The sequence below is a fragment of the Heterocephalus glaber genome, unplaced genomic scaffold (assembly GCF_053883595.1).
Source record: "Heterocephalus glaber isolate CG9 unplaced genomic scaffold, H.glaber_assembly_v1.0 deba00001707, whole genome shotgun sequence".
In the NCBI taxonomy this organism is placed as follows: Eukaryota; Metazoa; Chordata; class Mammalia; order Rodentia; family Bathyergidae; genus Heterocephalus; species Heterocephalus glaber.
Window position 1 is genome coordinate 523,992 of NW_028258427.1, and position 21,474 is coordinate 545,465.

The 21,474-nt window shown below is 43.7% G+C and overlaps 1 protein-coding gene across 1 annotated transcript in view; it reads left to right on the top strand.

The window, feature by feature from the left end:
• LOC147821753 (ATP-binding cassette sub-family C member 11-like) overlaps nt 1-21,474 on the top strand; it is a 60,080-nt gene that overhangs the window by 13,357 nt on the left and 25,249 nt on the right. The window contains exon 2 of the mRNA XM_087199375.1: nt 20,033-20,266. Within this exon, the coding sequence (XP_087055501.1) occupies nt 20,033-20,266 (234 nt within the window). The remainder of the gene's footprint in view (nt 1-20,032; nt 20,267-21,474) is intronic.

A 21,474-nucleotide genomic window follows, 5' to 3' on the forward strand; every position in this document is an offset into this window, starting at 1 on the left:
AGAAAGGGCACTCAGAGGGAGAATAAGAGAGATGCGAGAGTAGAGTGGGAATTCCCAGCCTGAGGGAGTCAGCAGAGATCTTTGGAAAGAAGAGGGGACCTGTCACAGATGGGCAGCTGGCGGGAAAGCAGTCAGGGGAGTCCCGGTGGCAAGAGATCAGCTGCAGTTCAGAGAAAGAAGACACAACCGAGTGTTCAGGGACGATGGGGGCATCCGGACATAGAGAAAAATCCCCTAGTGTTTATGCGGTGCACCCTTGAACAATGCGGAGACAGACAAAGGGAGAGGGTGTTCCTCTGTGGGAGGAACCACTCAGTCAATCGACTGGCTGCAGGCCTCTCAGCCACTTTAAGGACTGTACACACTTTAAGGTGTATTTATTTTGTTGCAAGAGCACCCACTTGGCCTTTCTTAGACATGTCCATGGAATCACAATACAGCCTCATTCAGATCCTATAACTCCGAGGGGAGAGAATTTCCCCTCTTTGTCATGGGACATGGTGGGAAAAGTCTATAGTTTACACTGTCTGTTATCATTCATTCTTTCATTCAGCAATCATTCAGAGGCTAAAAACATTCCAAACCCATCCCTTCTGGGGGTGGGGGTCCCCAGATTGGCTGACTTGTGACCAGACCAGAGAGCTACCTCAGTCAGTGTCTTGACCTTAGGAGGGGCCCAGGGAATGCATTTGTCAAGGACTATTGTTTCCCACCAGAACAGAAGGTTCCTTACCTTCAGACCAGACCAGATGGACTCTGGAAAATTTGGAGGATGACTCAGGCATCTCTGCAGTCCCCTTAGTGTTGGCAGTGATAATACTGGGGCCTGGAACATCTCAGGGGGTGCTTCCCCTATAGTTTGCCACTGCAGATGAGAGGGCCCACAGTGAGGCCAGTCTACCCATTGTGGCCATCTTGCTGGGGCCTCCAGTGTTGTAGGGCCAGGCGAGTTGGGATTATAGAGATGTGCCACACTCTGAATTAAATAGAGTCCTTTCTTACCATAGCTGGAGTTATAGAGCAGCTCTTGCCAGAAAATCTCTGGACAAAGGAAAGGCAGTTTGCAGGGTGCTTTTAAGGGCTCTTCTATTTGGGGAAGGCTCAGGGAGAGGGGGAGCACAAGTGGAATTTCACATGAGCAGAACTTTGCTAAATTAGTGAGGGTCAGGGGAAGTTTCACGCAGTTTAATTAAAACAAAATATCACACAGGTGTGGAGTCTTCAGTTTACAAGGGAGCAAAGATAACATAGTTGCAAACTCACACAGGATGCAGGGGTCTGTGATGCATTAACTGAGAGGACTCACAAGGGGGAAGGGGAAGGCGACCACCTGGAATTACTTGACTTTACACAAATGGTGTCAGGTTGGCTATCACAATAGGTTAGGGATTGGGGGCCAGCATTGTTGCCAGGTTCTGGGGCTCTGTAGACTCTTTCCAGGCCCCTGGGGTCCTGAACAAAGAATTAGACAAGATTCACGAAAAAGGTAGTGAGGTTTTATATTTATCAAAGGTAGGAAAAGAAGTGTACTCTGCAGAGTGAGAGTGGGCTACTGAGAAAGTTTACAGCAGCCACAAGGTTAATGGCAGAGGTTTTTTGTATCCCTCATTCTTTAGGCTGACATAACATCTCTTCAATCCTAAAAAAAGCTGATCAATTTAGCACCAGGGGGACTGAAGATACTGTAGCACTTTCTGACTGGTTTCAGGAGTAGGGCTTGGAAGCTGTGTTCCCTGCAGGAGTCCAGGATCTCCCTGATTGACAGGTCACACCCACTTGCTCAGCCTCCACGTTCTAATCTCCTGCTGAAGCACTAGACAAGGAAGCACTAGACAAGGAAGGTTATTTTGAGGAGGTGGTATTTGAGTGGAGACCTGAATAACAAGAAAGGACCAGCTCTGCAAGGTGCTGCATGGAGGTGGGGGAGTGGGGATTTTCTAAGAAGCGATTGGGTGAAGGTCAAGGTGGGAAGCAGCTTCCAAGTTTCTAAAATAGGAGAAGGCCAAGGGCTGGGATGCAGGGATTTGGCATTGTCGTAGTTTCTTTCTTTTTGCAGAGACACAATTCCTGACACACACAACTTAAAGGAGAAAAGGTTTATTTTGGTTCACAATCTGTAGAGGCATGGCAGAGGAGAACTGCTCATGACATGGCAGTGAGAAGCAGAGAGAGAAATCAGGGAGGGGGAAAGAAACAGACCTTTCCAGGCCACGCCCCCAGTCACCACCTCCTCCAACCAGGCTTCATTTCCCAGCATCACATTTAACTATCACACACCCATGATCCAGTCACCTCCTAAAAGGTCCACCCATGAGCGCCCAAGGTTGGGGAGGGGTTAGGCATCTAGATATAAGCCGTAATAGCCATGAACAATATGGGCAGTTACTGGTCTCCAACAGCTATTGGAAATTATAGGAGGAAATAGATCTAAAGCAGAGGACGTTAAACAGAACTAGAGGTCCAGAAGAAGCAAGGTCTAATCGCTTGTAACTTCTTTAAGGCCTGACTTTCAGGCCCTTCGACCTCCTTGACCTGAGCACTTTCCTAACACTGTGATGTACCTTTTGGTATGCTATAGACCCTGCTTCATAAGGAGAAGAACAATGAGGGAAGCAATTGGTTTTCCCAGAAAGCTCTTACCTTGGGTTACCTTGCTCCCCTCCTGTTCATAGACTGTTTCACCACTATGCAAATAGCCCTTTTCTGTACCAAGTTTGTACTTCATGACCATTGCCCACAGGGATGAAGAGAACACAGGGCTGGAGCCATCTGTTTCCTCTGTTTCACTCCTACTCCTGTTCCAATCGCCACTCTGACCTCAGTCTTGGTCTTGCCACTAATTAGAGTGAGTAAAATTTAGCTCCAACTTCTTCCTGAGAGGAAGCTGAGAAACCAGGGAACTTTCTGGTCACTGCCAGTGGAAGCTTTGTGGGAATTCTCCTGGCCAGTTGTGTTGAGCTGGAAAGAGGCCATGCTCCCAGTACACTGGGATGAGCAAGGAAACATGTCCATTACACATGTTTACATTCTTATTTTTTATTTGATTTAGTTTTCCCTGTTGTTGGTTTCCTGGACAAAGCCATACAGGAAAGAGACCTGTGAAATGTGTTGCATCTCTTTGCAGAAATACATGAATAAACCAGGTTGGCAAATCATATTCTTATAGCTAGAAAGTGAGAAAAGCTAACTACTTGGTTTCTAAGAACTGGTCTTCCCTGTTACCCCCACTTGTCAGTTAGCAGAGGGAAAATAATTTGTTTAGGCTTACCATTTTAAGCTCTCCTTTCATCCAATAATTTAAATAGTTCCATTAAGTAATGCTTGGTAAAGGCTTGGTCTTAGAGTTGTCATTTGTAGAGGAAGAGTCTGGGTCCTGGGCACACAATCTTCTGCTCCTAGGCTTTTCCTGCTGGTGCCTGACCGTCTTACTATCATTGAGGATGACTGGGCCCAGTTCCCAAGTGACACTTTGCAGCTCCCTCACTGCTTGTGTTCTCTGTGCTACTGGGCCTTACTCATCCTATTTCTTCAGCCACTGCCTTCCTTCCAAAAATCCTTTCATGATTCCCAGTTGTTTGCAGCCTGGTGATCCACTAGGACCACCCACACCTTCAGCTGCTTTTTATTCCCACCTGTACTGCAGGGGACCCCAGAAAGTTGCAGTTGTCAGTTTTGGTAAGCACAAGCACAGAGAACACTTATGAGTGAACAAGAAAGAAGATGTCCTGAGGGGAAAAGGATTTTTAAAAAATCAATTCTGCTGGGTTTGGTGGCACACGCCTATAATCCCAGCACTTGGGAGGCTGAGGCAGGAGGATTGCTGTGAGTTCAAGGCCAGTCTGAAGTACATAGTGAGACACCCCCCCCCAAAAAAGTAGGTCCTCTTGAAATGGGTGTAGTGGGGGGTTACCGGAACCTGTTCATACTGGCTCATGGGAACCAACTGGCAACGTTTCAGGAATTTTTGAGAGCCTTTTAAGCATAAACATTACTAAAGTTTTAACTACATGAACTTAAGAGTTAAATAAATTATTTCAAAAACAAGCCAATTTTATTTTACTAACTTTTACTATGATTTGTACTATTGAAGCTCCAGACCTCTCTGTATGTGTGTGGTGTTGATGTTGAACAATGACATACAGTGCTTCTCTTCCAAACTGCACATGCAGAGGAGTTGGTAGGAATCTTGAAATTATCCATAGTGGAGTATTTACACCACAGAAATTGGCAAGGGCTATAGATCAGGGTTTGATTTATTTTTTGTTGATTGTGTAAGTTTAAGAAAGAAATGTGGGCAATGTTAAAAGTGCAGATTAAATTTACAACTATGTATTGTCTGTGGGCATTACATTTTGAGTAGTGGGGAAGGAAAAGGCATATTTTTTCAATATTTGAAATCTATTAAGCAGAGTTACTCAGATCAGTGACACATGATCAAAAATCCAACCTACTTGTTATCTTTGGTATTTCACTTTCCTCTTAGTCATTAACATGAAGCAAAAGTCAAGCAGTGCTCAAGCCAGGAACTACACTCATTCACCCATTGCAACACAGGTCAGGTACGAACATTTACTGGCCACCACAGATGCAGCACTTCGCCAAGGTGCATGACTTGCAGTTTGACTTACAGTGATTCCACCCCCTCACCTTTCTGTGTGTGGGACTAAAGTGTCCAGCAGTGTGCCACGATCCTACCCCAGGTCCTCGTTCCACTGAATCATGCTAATTTTACTTTCATGTGCCTATATAGTAGGTTGCTCATTGCAGCCAGAAAACTGAGAAGATCTTCAACAAGCAGCGTACAGCACCCCTCTTACCTAAAACACCTCCCTCTCTTTTCCATCATCCTGGAAGGGCCCACCTTCTATATTACCTAGTAAGGAAACCTCATGGCCTAGTTAGTGCCTGATTAGGAAGTCTACCTAGTATGGCCTATAGGAGAATTCCGGAAATGGACTCTACTAGATTTGATTGTGATTTGTAAAAGGAAGGGGACTAGGAAGGGGTGGGATAAAAGAATTTAGAGAATCTTCTCCCAAAACAGTGGGTGAATGTATAATCTATTCACTTGAAGCACAATCCAACATTTGAATGTTAGAAGCTGAATCCAAACACCCGGACCAGTCACATAATTTGTGAGGCCTGGTGCAGAGTGCAAATATGAGGCTCCTTGTTCAAACTTTTAAGGATTTCAGGATGGCAGTAGTGGAGCATTAAGCCAACCTTTTGGGCCATCTGTGTACAGGCCCTTCTGCAGCACAATTTGTGCCCTTATGACAGTGGCCCTACTCTACATGTTCCTCATACTTCTATCTCTTGAGAAACGTTCTTAGTCATCACACCCTCTCCTGCCCCAGGCACATGGATATCTCTAGATGAGTCAGGGAGTGAGCCAATACTCAGAAGGGCAAAAATGAAAATTAAAGGTATATCCAGATTTCCCCTGGAGTCTCTGAAAACCAAGAATCAGACAACAAAATGATCTCCTTTCATTTATTTCTCTATCCACTCATTTTTGTTTGTTTGTTTGTTTTGGGGACAGGGTTTCGCTATATAGTTCAGGCTGGCCTTGAACTCGTGGCAATCCTCCTGCCTCAGCTGGGATGATTACAGGTGTGCACCACCACCTCCACCACTCCTTATTTACTGGGCACTTCCTATTTTCCTGGGATGACCTAAGTCCCAAAGATTCAACTGTGAGCAAAGCAGATCCATCCCTGCCTTGGTGAGACTCCCAGTTTGGTGCAGGCAATTAAATCTGAACAAATAGTCAAACAAATGTACAGTTACAGATTGAGATAAGGCAAGAGGCATGGATTTATGAGCAGACTTTTGATGGATCAAAGGAGACTGACCTTGCCCAAGGATACAGGATCAGGAGCCAGGTGGGGAGAGTGAGTAGAGAAAGTTTCTCTCCGTGGTCTGTGGCTGAGCCTGAGTGGATGGCAAAAAGGAGGGACCAAGTTCCAAGCAGAGGGATGGGCAGGCATGGTCCTGAAACCTTCCCTGAGGGCCATGCTCCCTCTCAAGATCCATGCTCAAGCGGGGCTCTCAGCTGCTTCTGCCCATTGCCTTTTCAGATTCTCTGGTTCTGGGACACAAAGAATTGCGAGGACAACTGGAAATGACCAGGTGGAGGACATCCTGGGTTCCAAGCTCTTCTGATCTTGTGAATCTCAGCACTGACATGGTCTCAGGACTTAGCTATGTAAGTAGATTTTCCTGACATTAAAACACCAGGAAACTGAATTGAAAGATATTCTCAATGATCATAAATAGGTCAAGAAATTTTGCCTCATACTTATTGATGTTTGCTTTTTGCAAGGGGACCTCAGGCTTCCACAAATAGATGAATGATAATCCTCAGTCATGACACCTTCATGGTTTATGCATACCTCTATCCATCTGCCAGTCTAATGTCTATATCTAACAATCATGTATTGCGTGCTTATCTATGTATTTACTTAAAATAATATGTTAAGCATCTGTAACTCATCACCAACACACCACCTTGGGCCTTGACAGTTATATCCATCTTCTCTGTATGTCATTTCCCAGATCTCTCTACCTGACATAACCACTATCCTGAGAGGCTTCACTTAAATCCTTTCATGTACTTTTTTTCTTCAGTACTGGGAATTGAATCCAGAGCCCTCACACTGAGCTACATCCCAGCCCGATTTATTTATTTGTTAATTTATTTTTATTTTGAGTCAGGTTCTTGGTAAATTGCTAAGTTGCCCAGGCTGGGCTTGAACTTTCCATCCTGCCTCAGGCTTCCAAGTGCTGGGGTTACAGGGCTGGAAAGCCTTTCTGTAGAAAGCTAGATGTAAAACAGCCATCAGTCCTTGGGCAGCCACTCAACATTCCCTCAGGGCAGTATTTAGGAGCTCTGACACTGACACTCTTTTGGTTTTTCTTTTTCAAGAACACTTGCACTCTCAAAGATGGCCCTCATATCCTGCAGGAGAGGAGGCCTCAGGCTCCAGGGAGAGCAGAGGTCCGCCCTGGGGGGAAGTACGAAGCTGCCTAGAGAACCGTGATTCCCTTCCATCCCAAACCAAGGTGAGTCCCCAGGAGGAAGGGGCAGCCTCCACTAGGATGATAAGCCTTAACCCTCAGAACCAGAGCAGCCTGAGGTGCATCAGGGAGGCCTGGCCATGCTCTTCATCCATTCCTTCCACAAGGGTTACTGAGCACCTCTGTGTGCCTGGGGCTGTACTAGCTCACAAGGGGAAAAGCAAGGAAGTGAGGGAGGCAGACACGGTCTCCAGCATCACAAGCAAGTGAGCTCATCAATAAACACCAACTCCAACCTGCATGAGGAAAGTGCTATGAAGTTTGGGGGTGTGAGGGAAAACAGAACAGTGATAGCTTGATGGGGCTTGAGGAACTCAGAGACCTGGAGGCTGAACGTACTCCTTCAAGACAGGAGTTGGGGAAGAAGTGTGCAGGTGGGGCAGCTGTTCAAGGCCTGCCCAGAGGGGAAGAAACAGTGTGAGGCCTCCAGGAATGAAGGCCAGGGTGGCCAGTGTCATGTAGGATGGTGGTGGTGACATGAGGTGAGGCTGCAGAGGCAGGCAGATGCCAGAGGCCTGTGTGGGTTTCCACAGGTCTCTCTAGGGTGGGCTTCATCTGGAGAATGAAGGGAAGCCCTGGGGAGGCTAAAAGCTTTCTAACATGAACCTTAACATAAGAATCGAGAGCTGGGCATGATGGTGTGCCCCTGTAATCCCAGCACTCAGGAGGCTGAGGTAGGAAGATCGCTTCAAGTTCAGGGCCAGCCTGGGCAACACAGTAAGTTCAGGGCCAGCGTGAACTACATAGCAAGACCTTGTCTCAAAAAAAAAAGAAAAAAAGAAAATTTCAATTTATCCTTCTCCATTAAATGAATCTAACCATCCCCCAATTGCTTTCGGGGCCTCTGTAGAATCACCTCCCCTAAGCATGTCACCATTTATTGGCAGGACTTTAACACTCTTCTAGTCTTGCTCTGCATCACCAAGTGTCCCTGTTGTCGTTCTGATTCCCTCTTCTTTCCAACACGTTTTCTAAGAAGAGTTCAACAAAATACATTTGTTTCCCCATTTGTAAAATCCAAGCTTCTACCAATACAGCTGCACTGTTAACACAATGAACTGATCTCCATCAAGCGCTCAGGTGGTCAGTTCTTAGGCGGGTTCTTAATTCACCCAGACCAACTCATCATAGAGTTGTTTTTGTTTTGTTTTGTTTTTCCTGTTGGGCCTTTGGAATATTGGCACTGTTATGTCTTGTGAGGGTAGATTTTTATCTGGGTTTTGCTAAAAAGCCTACGTCAATAAAAGAATTAGAAATATAAGTTCAAAAGGAGAAACAAAATCATTTTATTGTAAAGGGAAGAGAAACAGGGAAGCAAAATCACTTTATTGGGAAAAAGAGAGAAAATAAGGAGTTATATAGTTATATTGTTGAAGTTATATTGTCTCTTTTATTCCATGGCAAGAAAGGGACTCTCTTCCTTGAGGGTTGTTATAACTTGATTGGCTATTCTGGGCTCTGAGACCCCTGATTTGGCCATTGCCCCTTCCATTGCCCACATGTCCATTCTTGGATAAGCACTTCTGTGGTCCCTTTGTGCTCTCCAGGTGCTTATCTTGTGAGATTCACAGCAGAGTTACATTCAAGGCTGAGTTAATAAAAAGGATACATGTGCTTTTTAGTGTATTAATATGGTGAGAGAACAATAAAACATATGTATTTATACATATATATATATAGGTGAGTGAGTGTGTCTAGGTATTAGGCATATTTTATATACTAAGTGAGTTTTTATAATGTAGGCCCCTCCCCACTTTTGTGTGTGTGTGCTTTCTTGGAGGTAGAGGGAGAAAGGAATTGAGACCTTGGTATCCAGGTCAGCCTTATCAGCTCTCTGTTTTTCTTAGCCTTTCTCCCTAGCAGGGGTTAACATTTTATTTGCCAGAAACCACATTGAGACCCTTTAACTTTCCCTCCAGCACTAAAGGTCATAGATTCTTGCTCTATCTTTATTTTTTAAAAATTATTTTTAATTTAGCCAGGTAGAGGAGCTGAGCAGAGGCTCAGGGGAGCTCTCCCCTCCCCCCCTTCCCCTTCTGCCTAGGGAAGGGGAAGAGCCAGTTTGGGAGCTCAGTTTCTCCCCTCCTCCAACCTGGTCTCCAAGCTTCTTGGAGGTAGGGATCCTCATAGGGCCACAGACTGTGGGAATAAGGAACCAGAGTGCAAGGTCAGGATCCTAAAGTACCCTCAGGGTTCCCCTACTTTTCAGGGGAGAGTTAAAGGATTTCCCCACCTGAGAGTAAGTACCTGGGATTAGCTCAGAGTCCTGCTCCACCTGGGGGTCAAGAGGTCCTGGACACCTGGTGATCCTGGCACACCTGAGGTCCAGTCCTCACTGCCTTCTTCCTGCTCCCTCACGTCTGTCTGGAGTGCTAAGCTCTAGTGGGTGGTGAGCTACAGAGGAGAGGTCAGAGTGAGGAAACAAGGCCACAGCGCCCTGACCCACGCATCCACAACTCTCTGTGTTCATCTCCCCATTGTTCTGCCCCAATTTTTTTTTCCAAAATTTATTTTTATTAGTATATTTGTAGAACGTAATGATTGCATTCATTGTGGGAAGCAGGTACATGGACAAACACATCTTCATTCTTATTTCCCCAAATATTCTTTTGAGTATAATTTTGTTCATACTGAAACATATAACCTTAAAAGCAATTTTGAAAAGAAAAATCACAGTCCCAGCACATTAATCCAATAATTTTCAGCTGTATTTCTGAGTTATCCTCAAAGACATGACTATCATTTTTGTTACTTCTTATTTCATTTTAGTGTTTTTGTTAAAGATACACAGAAAAAGCTCATGCCTGTAATCCCAGCACTGGGGAAACTGAGGCAGGAGGATTGCCTCAAGTTTGAGGCCAGCCTGGGCTACATAATGAGTTCAAGACCAGCTTGAACTACACAGTGAGACCCTGTTTTGTTTTGTTTTTAAAAGGATACATTGAAAATTTAAACGAATGAGGATCTCTTTTTCCTTTTCCAATTCCAATCCCTTCTTCAAAGGCAATCACTGTTAACAATTTGATATAAATGTAGATGTTCTGTGTGCTTTCCCTATTTTTCCTTTTTTACATAATTTTAAAATGTGAGCTTTAAAATCTGCTAATGGCTTTTTTTTTTTCTTAAGACAGCTGAAACTCTTTTTATGTCTTGTATATAGATCTTTCTTTCTTTCTTTCTTTTTTTGGTAAGGGGATTGAACTTGGGACCTTGCACTTGCAAGGCAGGCAGCAGAACTATTGAGCTAAATCCCTGGCCCTCTATGTCTTATATATAGATTAACCCTATTTTAAAAGAACAAACTTGTACATTATGTTCTATAGCCTGGACATAGCATAGTTTCTTTCATCTTAAATAATTCCTCTGTTAATGGTTAATTTTTCCTCCTACCCTTTTACTTAGAAATAATAGTCATGAAAAAATACTTCTGTATACATCTGGATGACCAGATTGTGGTTTTTATATAGGTATCATGTGTGCGTTTGCAATCTTTCATCTCTGTGATTCTCTGCTAGGTTTCCAGCCCCTTCACCCTCTGGACAATGCTGGCCTCTTCTCCTATCTCACACTGTCATGGGTCACCCCACTCATGATCCAGGGTTTCTGAAACCGCTTAGAAAAGAACTGCATCCCTCTGCTGTCAGTCCACGATGCCTCAGCCAAAAATGTCAAAAGGTGAAGTCACACTGGGCAGCTGCTGGGTGGGTTGAAGGTCATCTTTTGGTGGGACAGTGACCAGAGATGAGTCAATACAGGCTCAGGCATCTTGGCTCTTCCTTTGTCTCATGCCAGATGGGGGATTCTAAGATGGGTTTATGAAATGTATGTAGATTTTATACATATGGCGGGAGATCTTTTTTGTGAAGCAAGAATTCACATCTATTTTTTCAGTATTAGGATGAAGTCCAGGACTTTTGCACTGAGTTACATTCCCAGCCATTGACTGCTTGACTGATTGATTGATTGATTGATTGAGGGTCTTATTGCATTGCTGAACTGTACAGACTAGGCTCAAATTCTTGATTCTCCTGCTTCACCTTTCCAGAGTTCTGGGATTATAGGGATGCATGTCCATGCCTGGCTAAAAATTCACATATTTTATAAGATTTGTCAAAGGGCTCAATTTCTAGCTAAGAAAGCTAGAAATTGCTGCTTCCGGTCCCTTTTGATGGTTTCTTCTGGGTCATGTATCCCACAGTGCCACTGGGTATTACATTTTGGGTAAGTGGTCCTCCAACTACCACTAACTAGTCATGTGATTACATTTCCTGCATTACAAGGTAATGGGAGGGTGATGTCGAGGATGGAATAATTGACTTTAGATATCTGGGAGATTATTTCTGCTTTGAATTTTTCTAGAGCCTCATTCATCTGTTTTGTTACTTCCTGTGCTATCAGTTCAGGGTGTCCAGGTGGTTGGTTATTGCACTTTTCCACCTCATTTTCCCTGGGGTTTACCCTTGGGGTGGAAGTCTGAGTTTGTGCCTTGCTTAAATGTCTTCTCATTTTTGTTTTTGGTACTGTCCTTGGTTTAACTCCTGGGTTGATACTTTGAAATTGTTTATTGTAAGTATCTTTGTTGCTTGTACTTAGAACCCTTATGGAATGATTGCTTCTCAGAGGTGACTTCCAGATATAGCTGGTCTTTAAGTTTTGGGTCTCTAATGACTCTGAGGATATCTCATTTTCCTTATACTAGGAAGGTTCATTGACTAGATCAATACCAACACCTTAGCCCAAGTGATACAATCAGCAACACCATTGCATCAAGTACATCTTAGAAAATGACATTTTGTGGTAGTTATTAATCTATCACCTTTAGCTGTGTGACTTAAATCAAGATCGAGGACCAACCCAACATATGTTTATAGTGAATAAAATCTTCAAGATAACAACTTTACCCTTTGGGATGGGGAGTTAGAAGGGGTTGGGGAGGGAGGGACAGATGGGAAGGAGGATAGGGGAAGGTTAGCAGTGTGGCCAGAGGACACAGGTGAGGAGGAGAAAGAGAATAATAGGAAAATAAAGAAGAACTCTGACTGAGGACCAAAACAGGGACAAAAAGGGAAGATGAACAATGTGGGAGAGCAAGAGAGTGAGTGTAAGAGAGAGAGAGAGAAAGGAAAGAGAAAAGAAAGAAGAAAAAAGAAAAAAGGCAGAGAAAAACAAATATTTGCAAAGAATAGGAAAAAAAAATAAAGATAAGAGGAGCAGAAGAAAAGAAAAGAGAAAAAAACCCAAACCAATAATACTAATTTTGGAAATAAAAAATAAAGATAAAAATGAAGGGCCTCTTTCAGGGTTTGTCTCTGCTGTCACAATAGACAACGTGGGTAGCAGTGTGCAGATATAAGTCAATGAGTCTCAGCAAGCTAGTCGCAGACCCATGAGATTCAGGGAGATTTCGGGCTGCAAGTCCCAAGTTGAGCTCCCTGTCCTCCCATAGGGTTGAACTCTGCAGGGTTGTATTGCAGGTTTCAGCTGCCCTCCCCCTGAAGATAGACCCGGTCCTGATGGGAGGCGAAGATGACTCCAACTTACCCAGTACAGTGGTCTGGTGGTCCGGTGTCCTCTGCGTCTTTGTAGTGTGGAACCAAGTGGCTGTACAGGGAAGAGGCCAGAGGAGAGGGGGTGTCCAGTGGATTGCTGCTGGGGCGCAGGCTGATTCGGCGTGTTCCGCACGACTTGCAACCTTGGTATGGCATCCGCAGACCGGCCTGTCTGCAGCGGGCTGATTTGGCGTGTTCCAGGGGACACGCGACCTTGGTATGGCATCTGCAGAGCTGCCTGACTGCAGCAGGCTGATTCGGCGTGCTCCACTCGACTCGTGACCTTGATACGGTGTCCCGAATAATTGACTTTAAATGTCCTGTATTCTTTTAAATGAAGTAACCTCCCCATGAGAAGAAAATGAAAGTTTCCAGTTATGTTCTAGGAAGTTATAGTCAGATCACCTTCCCTGGAAAGATCCTTTAATGGTTAGGGGACTTTGTGAAATGTTGTATATTATAGTCAGGTCTTGGGGATTAACAAAGCAAATTGTGTATTTGAGGAAAAGAGAAAACCTACTGTACAGAAACTGGTTAAATTGAGACCTGTGCTTTTCAGACTTATTCAGAAAAAGAAAAAGAAGAAAAGGGTCCAGGGAAAAGCTTTTGGAATAATACCGGAAATTGGTCAGAGTCTCACCTCTTGCCATGATGTTGGGCACAAAGCACTTTCTGGCTCCTGTGTCTTTAGGTATAAAATAGTGGACTATAAAAATTCTCTCATTACTGAAAAAAATCAGACCCCCCAAATTCAAAGACCCAATTCAAAAATGGGCATCTAAAATGAACAGACATTTCTCAGACAAAGAAATAAAAGCAGCAAATAAACATGAAAAAATGTTCAACATCACTGGTCATTCGAGAGATGCAGATGAAAACAACACTGAGATTCCACCTCACCCCAGAAAGAATGGGTGCTATCAAGAAATCAACCAATAACAAATGCTTTCGGGATGGTGGGGAGAAAGGAACCCTTATCCATTGTTGGTGGGAGTGCAGACTGGTGCAACCGCTGTGGAAATCAGTATGGAGATACCTCAAAGAACTAGGACTAGAGATCCCATTTGACCCAGCTATTCCCCTGTTGGGGATCTTCCCCAAAGAACTGAAAGAATCATACCACAGCGGTATATGTGCACCCGTGTTTATAGTGGCACAGTTTGTAATAGCTAAACCTTGGAAACAGCCCATCAACTGGAAACTGGATAAAGAAGATGTGGTTTTTTAATAAAATGGAGTACTACTCAGCCATAAAGAATGAGAAACCAGAGACATTTATAGCTAAATGGGTGCATATTGAGGCCATACTCTTAAGTGAAATAAATAGGACACACGTGTAAATACCAAATAGTTTCTCTAGTGTGAGAAACTGAAAGTGTAAATAAGGATTAAAATTATTAAAATGAATAATCGATAATTTAAAATAAGAAGAAAAGTTCCAAAGGGGTAGGAGTAGTGGGAGGGGCAGGGGAAAGGAAAGAAGGGAAAGGAAAAATTATGAGAAAGGAAAAAAATGGAAACAAAGTCTACGTAAATAGGGAAAGGTGGAGGGGGTGAAGGGCACACAGGTAATGGGGAAAAAATAAGAACCAAGATACATCATGCTCGGGTACAAGCACCCAATGATAAATGTAAATGTATTGTATTCCTAAAATCTACCAATAAAAGAATTTAAGCCAAAAAAAAAAATTCTCTCGTGGACCCTCACAGGACTCTTAAAAGTCAAAAGAGGTGGTAAACTCAGTTTAAAGTGCTGGGAAAATGTATCTTTGGCAGTTGGCGGAGTGGCTGCTTCTTCCCCAACCATTGTAAGTCACTGCTGTTCACTTACAGTTCACCAATTCTGCCTTTTTCATCCTGTTGCACACAATGTCTGTCCACCAGCACTTTTGTAATCACTCCATTTTGGGATGTTCGTTTGAAAAAAATACGCATGCACACCTCTAGGGAAGGACAGGATCTCTATGTTCACTATTTAACAGGCAGAGTCTGGTGCACCTCCTTTATGCCTTCAGAAGATCTGCTCTGTTTTTAGGAGGATTTGCTAACTAAAATCCAACCGTTAGCATTGCCCCAGCCATCTTTGGGTCATCATCTCCACCACCATCATCACTCTGCATTTTTCTAGTGTTCAACAATTAATTACAGAGCATTTCCCAGGCACTATGTCCTTTGACCGTCACAGCAGAGTTATGAAGTAACTAGGGCAGATGTTATTTTCCTGATGAAGAAGCTGAGACTTAAGACAAGTGAAATGATGCTCTCTGAGTCCTAGAATTAATGAATGGAGGAGGTCAAGTTTGGAATGAACATTTTTGCCACTGAGTCTGGTGATTGTGGCCAGAAATTGATAGAGTTGTGGGAGAGCTGTGGCAGACGAGGGACAACTTGGCTCTGCGTAGTCAAAGCGGAGCCAACTCTGGAGCTTGGCCCTTTGTGTGTGTGGAGATAGGACTGGGAGGAGAGGGGCTCTGTGGCTTGGCTCCAGGACTCTTATCCATAAGCAAGACAACTATCTAATACACACGTGGGTCATCAGGCTTTTTTGCTTTGCTTGAGCTTGGACTCAGACTCTCTCAAGTTATCTGATTTGTCCACTGGTGGAGTCAGGAGGGGAATGATTGTTTTATAATTCATGGAGGAAGAGAGAGCCTGGACTTTTGAATGCAGTGAAGAGTCGGGAAGAGAGACACTTGTGGTGTTTGTTCCAGTCTGGCTGTGAGGTGAGCACGGGTTCCACAGCTGGAAGAAGCACACGGGCTAGAACCGTCCACCCTGGGACCTGGCAAGAGTCTGGGCAGGACCAGGAGCAGAAGCAGATGGAGCTGAGTGTGCACAGGCAGTGCTGCTGCTGGGCCCTGGTGACAGTGGCGGCCCTGGCCCCGGCGAGGCCATTCTGTCTACCTTGCTCTGTATGAAGGAAAAGCTTCGGGGACCACCTGGAGGCCCTCAGCACGGCCCTTCTTATTGTGGACAGCAGCTGCTGGTCAGATGTATGGGAGCAAGGCCAGGGTGGAGAAGATTGGATGCCCCATGGTGCCTGCAGCTCACAGCTGCATTGTGTGAACACTCAGGCCTCCTGGGGCCGGATGAGCTCCACAAGGACTATGGTCCAGTCCCCTGCCTGCCTCAGGTATAACTCAAAACGAAAAAGTGTAAGAAAGTCAACACATTTTAAATTTTTTTGGGGGGGTACGGGGGATTGAACTTGGGTCCTTGTGCCTGCAAGGCAGGTGGCAAAACCACTGAGCTAAATCCCCAGGCCACATTTTTAATTTTTTACAGTAACTTCTTTGATGCTTTTAAAAAAATCTGTATTAGACTTTTCTCCAAGAAAATGAAGTTCCTGGTGTTCCTGTCCTGCTAATGTAACATAAACATCCAAGAGATTGTTAGCTCAGAATGTCCAAATAAGGGCACTCGTTCATTTGGGTGATCCCACACCAGAACACCTGTGAGGGATTTTGAAATAATTGCAGGCACTTTTTGGAAATCTTAAATTGTGGGTTTTATGAATCTTGACATATATAAAAAGGAAAAGTGATGCTAAGGTTCTGGGCTATTTCCTGACTAACTTATTCAGGGAAATGAAATAGTTAATAAGGGAAAGTCATTTTTTAATAGAAAAAAATCAAAGCTATTTATGGTGGTGTAGTAGGACTGTAATCCCAGCTATCTGGGAGGCTGAGGCAGGAGGGTCACAAGTTTAAGGCCAGCCTGGGCAACTTAGTGAGAACCTGTCTCTAAATAAATATATAAATGGGTAAGGATGTAGCTCCATAGTAGAATACTTGCCTAGAATGTGCAAGGTTCTTGATCCTCTTTTCCTTTTATTATTAGTATATGTCTGTGATACATAATAAATGCATTCATCATCTTAATCCTGTTCACTTCCCCTTCCCCTTCTCTCTCTCCCATCTCTCCCACCCTTGGGTTCCCTTCCTATCTCCACAATCTATCTTCCTATTTCCTGTCATCTACCTTTTAATTTTCTCTTTGAATTATTTATACTTTGGGTTTCTCAGGTATGAGAAGCTGTGTGATATTTAACCTTTCATGTCTGATTTATTTCACTTAACATTATGATCTTGAGGTACATCCATTTTCCTACAAATGACTTAAATTTGTCCTTTTTTATGGTTGAATAGTACTTCATTGTATATATGTACCACATTTTCTTTATCCAGTCATCGACAGAAATGTAAGGTGCTTTCAAGATTTAGCTATAATGACTTATACTGCTATAAATCTCCAGTAGAGCAAAAATAGAAAAAAGAAAAAGAAGGTTCAAATACTTAATACAGAAGGAATGATAGAAATAGGAAAAGCACCCTTTGCCAGTCCTAGGTAGAAGCAGTACTAGGTGTGGTCATCAGTAATGGGGATCTGACATGAGCAAGCCAGGGTGACACATCCTAACTCACTGATCTGCCTCAGCATTTTGACAGTGGATGCCAGGCATTGTGTGACTTCCTTTTGTTGTGGTCTTAGGGAGGTGAACCTAGGGCCTTGTGCTACCGCGGAGCTCCATCGAGTGACTTCTGATGTGAGACAGCAGCAGTATTTTCATCACCTACCAAGTGCTTTTTGCCAAATGACTTGAATTCTGAATTTCAGTAAGCTTCTAGGTCTAACTACCACTTTAATAGAAAATATAGGAGATAGACGATTATGTTAGATAACACCACAGAGATGCAATTAGTTCCATTCAAAATGGGAGAGATACTCTAGTGTGAGAAACTGAAAATGTAAATAAGGACTAAAAAGTATGATAGATAATATGAAATAGGAAGAAAAGGGGCAAAGGAATAGGGGAAGTGGGAGGGGTAGGGGAAAGGAAAGAAAGGAATGGAACTAATATGAAAAAATGAAAAAATGAGAACAAAACCTGTGTAATAGGGAGGGATGGAGGGGTTGAAGGGAGGGCAGGGGAAGGGGGAAAAATAAGAACCAAGAGAGATTATGTAAAGGTGCAAATTTCCAATGATGAATGTCATTATATTGTATAGCTAAAGTGTACCAATAGAATTAATTTTAAAATATGTTTTTAAAATGGGAGAGATTCTATAGGATAAATAACTCCTTTAACAAGTGAATAGCATAGAAGTGGGGAGGAGGTCAAGTTGTTACAGACTGAAATGAGACTCCAGCAGCCTATCAGGAAACAGCCTTCATGTCCAGCCGCTGATGAATGGATAAAGAAAATGTGGTGCACGTGCACAACGAGATGCAATTCAGCCAGAAAAAGGATGAAATGCTGTCATTTGCAACGACACAGATGGAGCTGGAGATCACCATTCCATGAACTCTGCCAGGCACAAAAAGACAGGCACTGCCTGACCCCACTCATGTGTGGGACCTGAAATAGTTGGTCTCATGGAAGTTGAGAGTAGAACAGTGGTCATGGGAGACTGGGAAGAGAGGGATAGGAGAGGCTGATCAATGGGTGTTAGGTCATGCAGGAAGAATCGTGATGTGCTATTTCATAGTAAGGTGGCTATAGGCAACAATAATGTACTTCATAGTTCAAAAAGCTAAAAGGAAGGACTTTGAATGTTCTCACAACAAAGAAATGATAAATATTTGAGGAGATAGATACATGTACCTTGATCTGAACATTACACATGTATATATGCATTGAAATATCACATGGTACCTCAAAAATGTATACAATTTTAATGTATCTATTAACAAAAGTAAGAAATAATGTAAAAAAAACACCCCAGGCCTATCAGATTTGTCCTTTAAATGCAAGATGTGGACCTTATTGGATCTTGATTCGGACAAACTAACTATAAAAACTTTTTTGAAATAATTAGAGTACTTTGAATATAGACAGGGCATGAAATGCTATTAAGGAATGAATTATTGTTACTGTGGTTGTATGATTTTTAAAAGTCTTATCTGGAAGAAATGCATATTGAAGCATTTATATATGGAGTGATAGGTTTGAGATTTGCTTAAAAAAATTCCAGGAAAAAAAAGGCAGAGAGGAGTAGAGATAAAAAAAAAAAGGGCCAAATGTTGCCAACTCTTGATCAGGGAGGACAAGCACCTGAAACCACAGCCCTATATTGTTCTATACTTTTGTTATATTTGGAAATTCCTACAGTAAAGATCTTGGTTAGTGAGACCTAGGACCATTGGTGACCTGTGCAGAGATCTCACTAGGCTCACTTTTCCTCTTTTCAAGGCTTCGCCGCCTTTGGGATGAAGAAGTCTCAAGCTGTGGTTATGAAAAGGCTTCTTTGCTTTGAGCGATGCTGTGGTTCCAAAGGACCAGATAATTTTCAATGTATTTATGGGCTGGTGCTTCTGTGTTATGAGTATACTAGGACCAGAAAGTGCAGACATGATGAGGTTTGGGGACTCGGGGCTTTAGAGACTAGAAATGGAGCAAAGGGCATATTTACATCCACACCTGGAATTGGGGATGATATCTCTCAGCTGCTGTGCAGAAAATGAAGACTTTTGTGGGGAGGAGAGCATAATAGTTAGCAGTTTAAACTCTGTCCCCACCTGTTCAGTTCAAATTTTAGTTCCACCATTTAATTACTGGGTGACTTTGGATGATTTAATTATTCTTTCTGTGTTTTGATTTCCTCTCTGAACCCCATAACACCCTCAGAGAGCACAGTATGAACTGCCCATAGGGTAACATTAAATGAGTCTATAACACTTAGAACGTGGCCTGGCTGGATACATGTCTGCTGCTTTGAGAAATGGCTCAGCAGCTTGGGAATGGAGGCAGCAGGAACTCACGGTCTCTGCATATCATGGTTGGGATGAATGGGCTCTATTTCCTGTACCCCTCCACTCCTGATTTCAAAGGAAGAGTCTGCCTGGTCAGCTGGGATCACATCTTCATGGGCTGGCCAGTGGATGGTGGGCACTTTGATGGACAGTCCAGTCCAGTCTGGACAGTAGTAGATGACAGTGTTCCCAGAAGAAAAAGGAGGCACTGTGACCACCTAAGGGGAGAGTGGATGCAGATCAGGAAGAAACAGCCACTGATGACTCCAGAGACAGCTGATTTGTGGGGTGGTTAGTGTGCTGAGTAGTCTCCTCTTGATCTACTCTCCAGCATTTCCCACCCTATCTTGTCTCCAGTGTGGAACCTGTATGGGTCACATTAATGGGTCCCCTTGCCCCTGGGCATTTGGTCCAGTTTGACCACTGGTGGCAGGACTGGGATTCAGATCTGTGTCCCCTGAACTCCTAAGTCTCCTCCAACTAGACTTTGATTTTCTTGAGGGTAGGGCAGTGCTTCAGTCTGTTTTCATCCTTAGGAAATCCCTGACATTAATCTTGACCTCCCAGTTCTTCTTTTAGGCAAGAAACATCAAACATGTCCCTGAAAGAACTGGGGGGTCCAAATGATCCAAGTTCCTGTTTCCTTGTAGATGCTGGTTATACCAAAGATCCTGGAATATTCTGAAGAGCAGTCAGGGAATATCGTCCATGGTGTGGGCCTCTGCTTTGCCCTTTTCCTCACTGAGTGTCTGAAGTGTCTGAGTTTTTGCTCCTGCTGGATCATCAACCAGCGCACAGCCATCAAGTTTCATGCAGCCATTTCCTCTTTTGCCTTTGAGCAGCTCCTGCAGTTTAAATCTCTGACACACATCACCTCAGGAGAGGTGAGCGATGGGAGTGGCATATCCCAGGCCCAAGTTCCCCTCCTGCTGACATCACCGCAAGGAAGGGAAAAAAGGAAGGGCAAAGGAAGGGAAAAAAGGGAGTTAGGAAAGGAAGAAGAGAGAAAATAACTCCTAGCCTTAGCATTTATAACATTCATAACTGCCTGAGGGTGTTGAAAGCCTCCAGCTATCAGCCAGGAGTTGTGCTTGCATTTAGAGTCCTTGGAAAGGGGCATCTACTCATGCAACAGTCACCTATTGGGGCCACAGTCTGTTCTGGGCCCTTGGGAGATAGCTGTGGACCGAGGAGACAATCCTAAGTAGAAGCACATGGGGAAGTGTATCCCCTGAGCAGGTTGGTGGTGAGGGAATGGGAAGACTTGGAGCTTAAGGAATTCTTCTAGGGAAGAGGTCATAGGTAACCCTCTCTGTCTTAATTTTCTAATGTGCAAAAGAAGAATACTTACACCTGCCTGGTTGCTCTTATTGACTCTTCAGCCTTTGCTCTTACTCTTCTTTCAACTTACCACAGATAGACACTGCTAGAGGCTGGAAGGAGATACTCTGACTTAGGTCCCGTTGTCATGAGGACTATTGGAAATTCTGAATATTTTATTTCAGTTGCCTTATTATTTTCCTTTTTCTCATCAAGCACATTGAAGAGTGTGGATTACTTTTATATTGAAACAGATATTTACAGTTTTGGAAAAGATAGCATTACTTTGGTCCCTCATACTGAAGCCAAACCATTTTGCAGCTGGCATCAGCCCCTTTCCAGCCTCCTCTCCTCCCAAATCCTCTCCTCTAGTCCTGGGTTGGCATCTTCCCTGCCATTCAGGCTGGGCTGACCTCCAGTCCCCAAATACAGCACACAGACCTCTCTACTGGTGACTTTGCTCACATCACCCCACCCCTTGGTTTTTTAAAATCCCCTCCATCCTTCAAGGCCCAGCTCGGATGCCTCGTCCTTCTCGATGGTGTCTCCAAACCCCACCCTAGCCCCTCTCCTCACTAATTTTTACCATTCTTTTTGCACAAATCTGGCTCCCCCACTAATAGGAGCTCCCTTCAAAGATACAAACTTATTTCTGACTCACCACTTTATCCTGCAAAAACCCAGCACCTGAATCAGACAGGACAGATGTCCATAAAACATGCTAAATTAACCACTGCCATTGAGGAGAACCTTTCTATAAATTCACATGCTT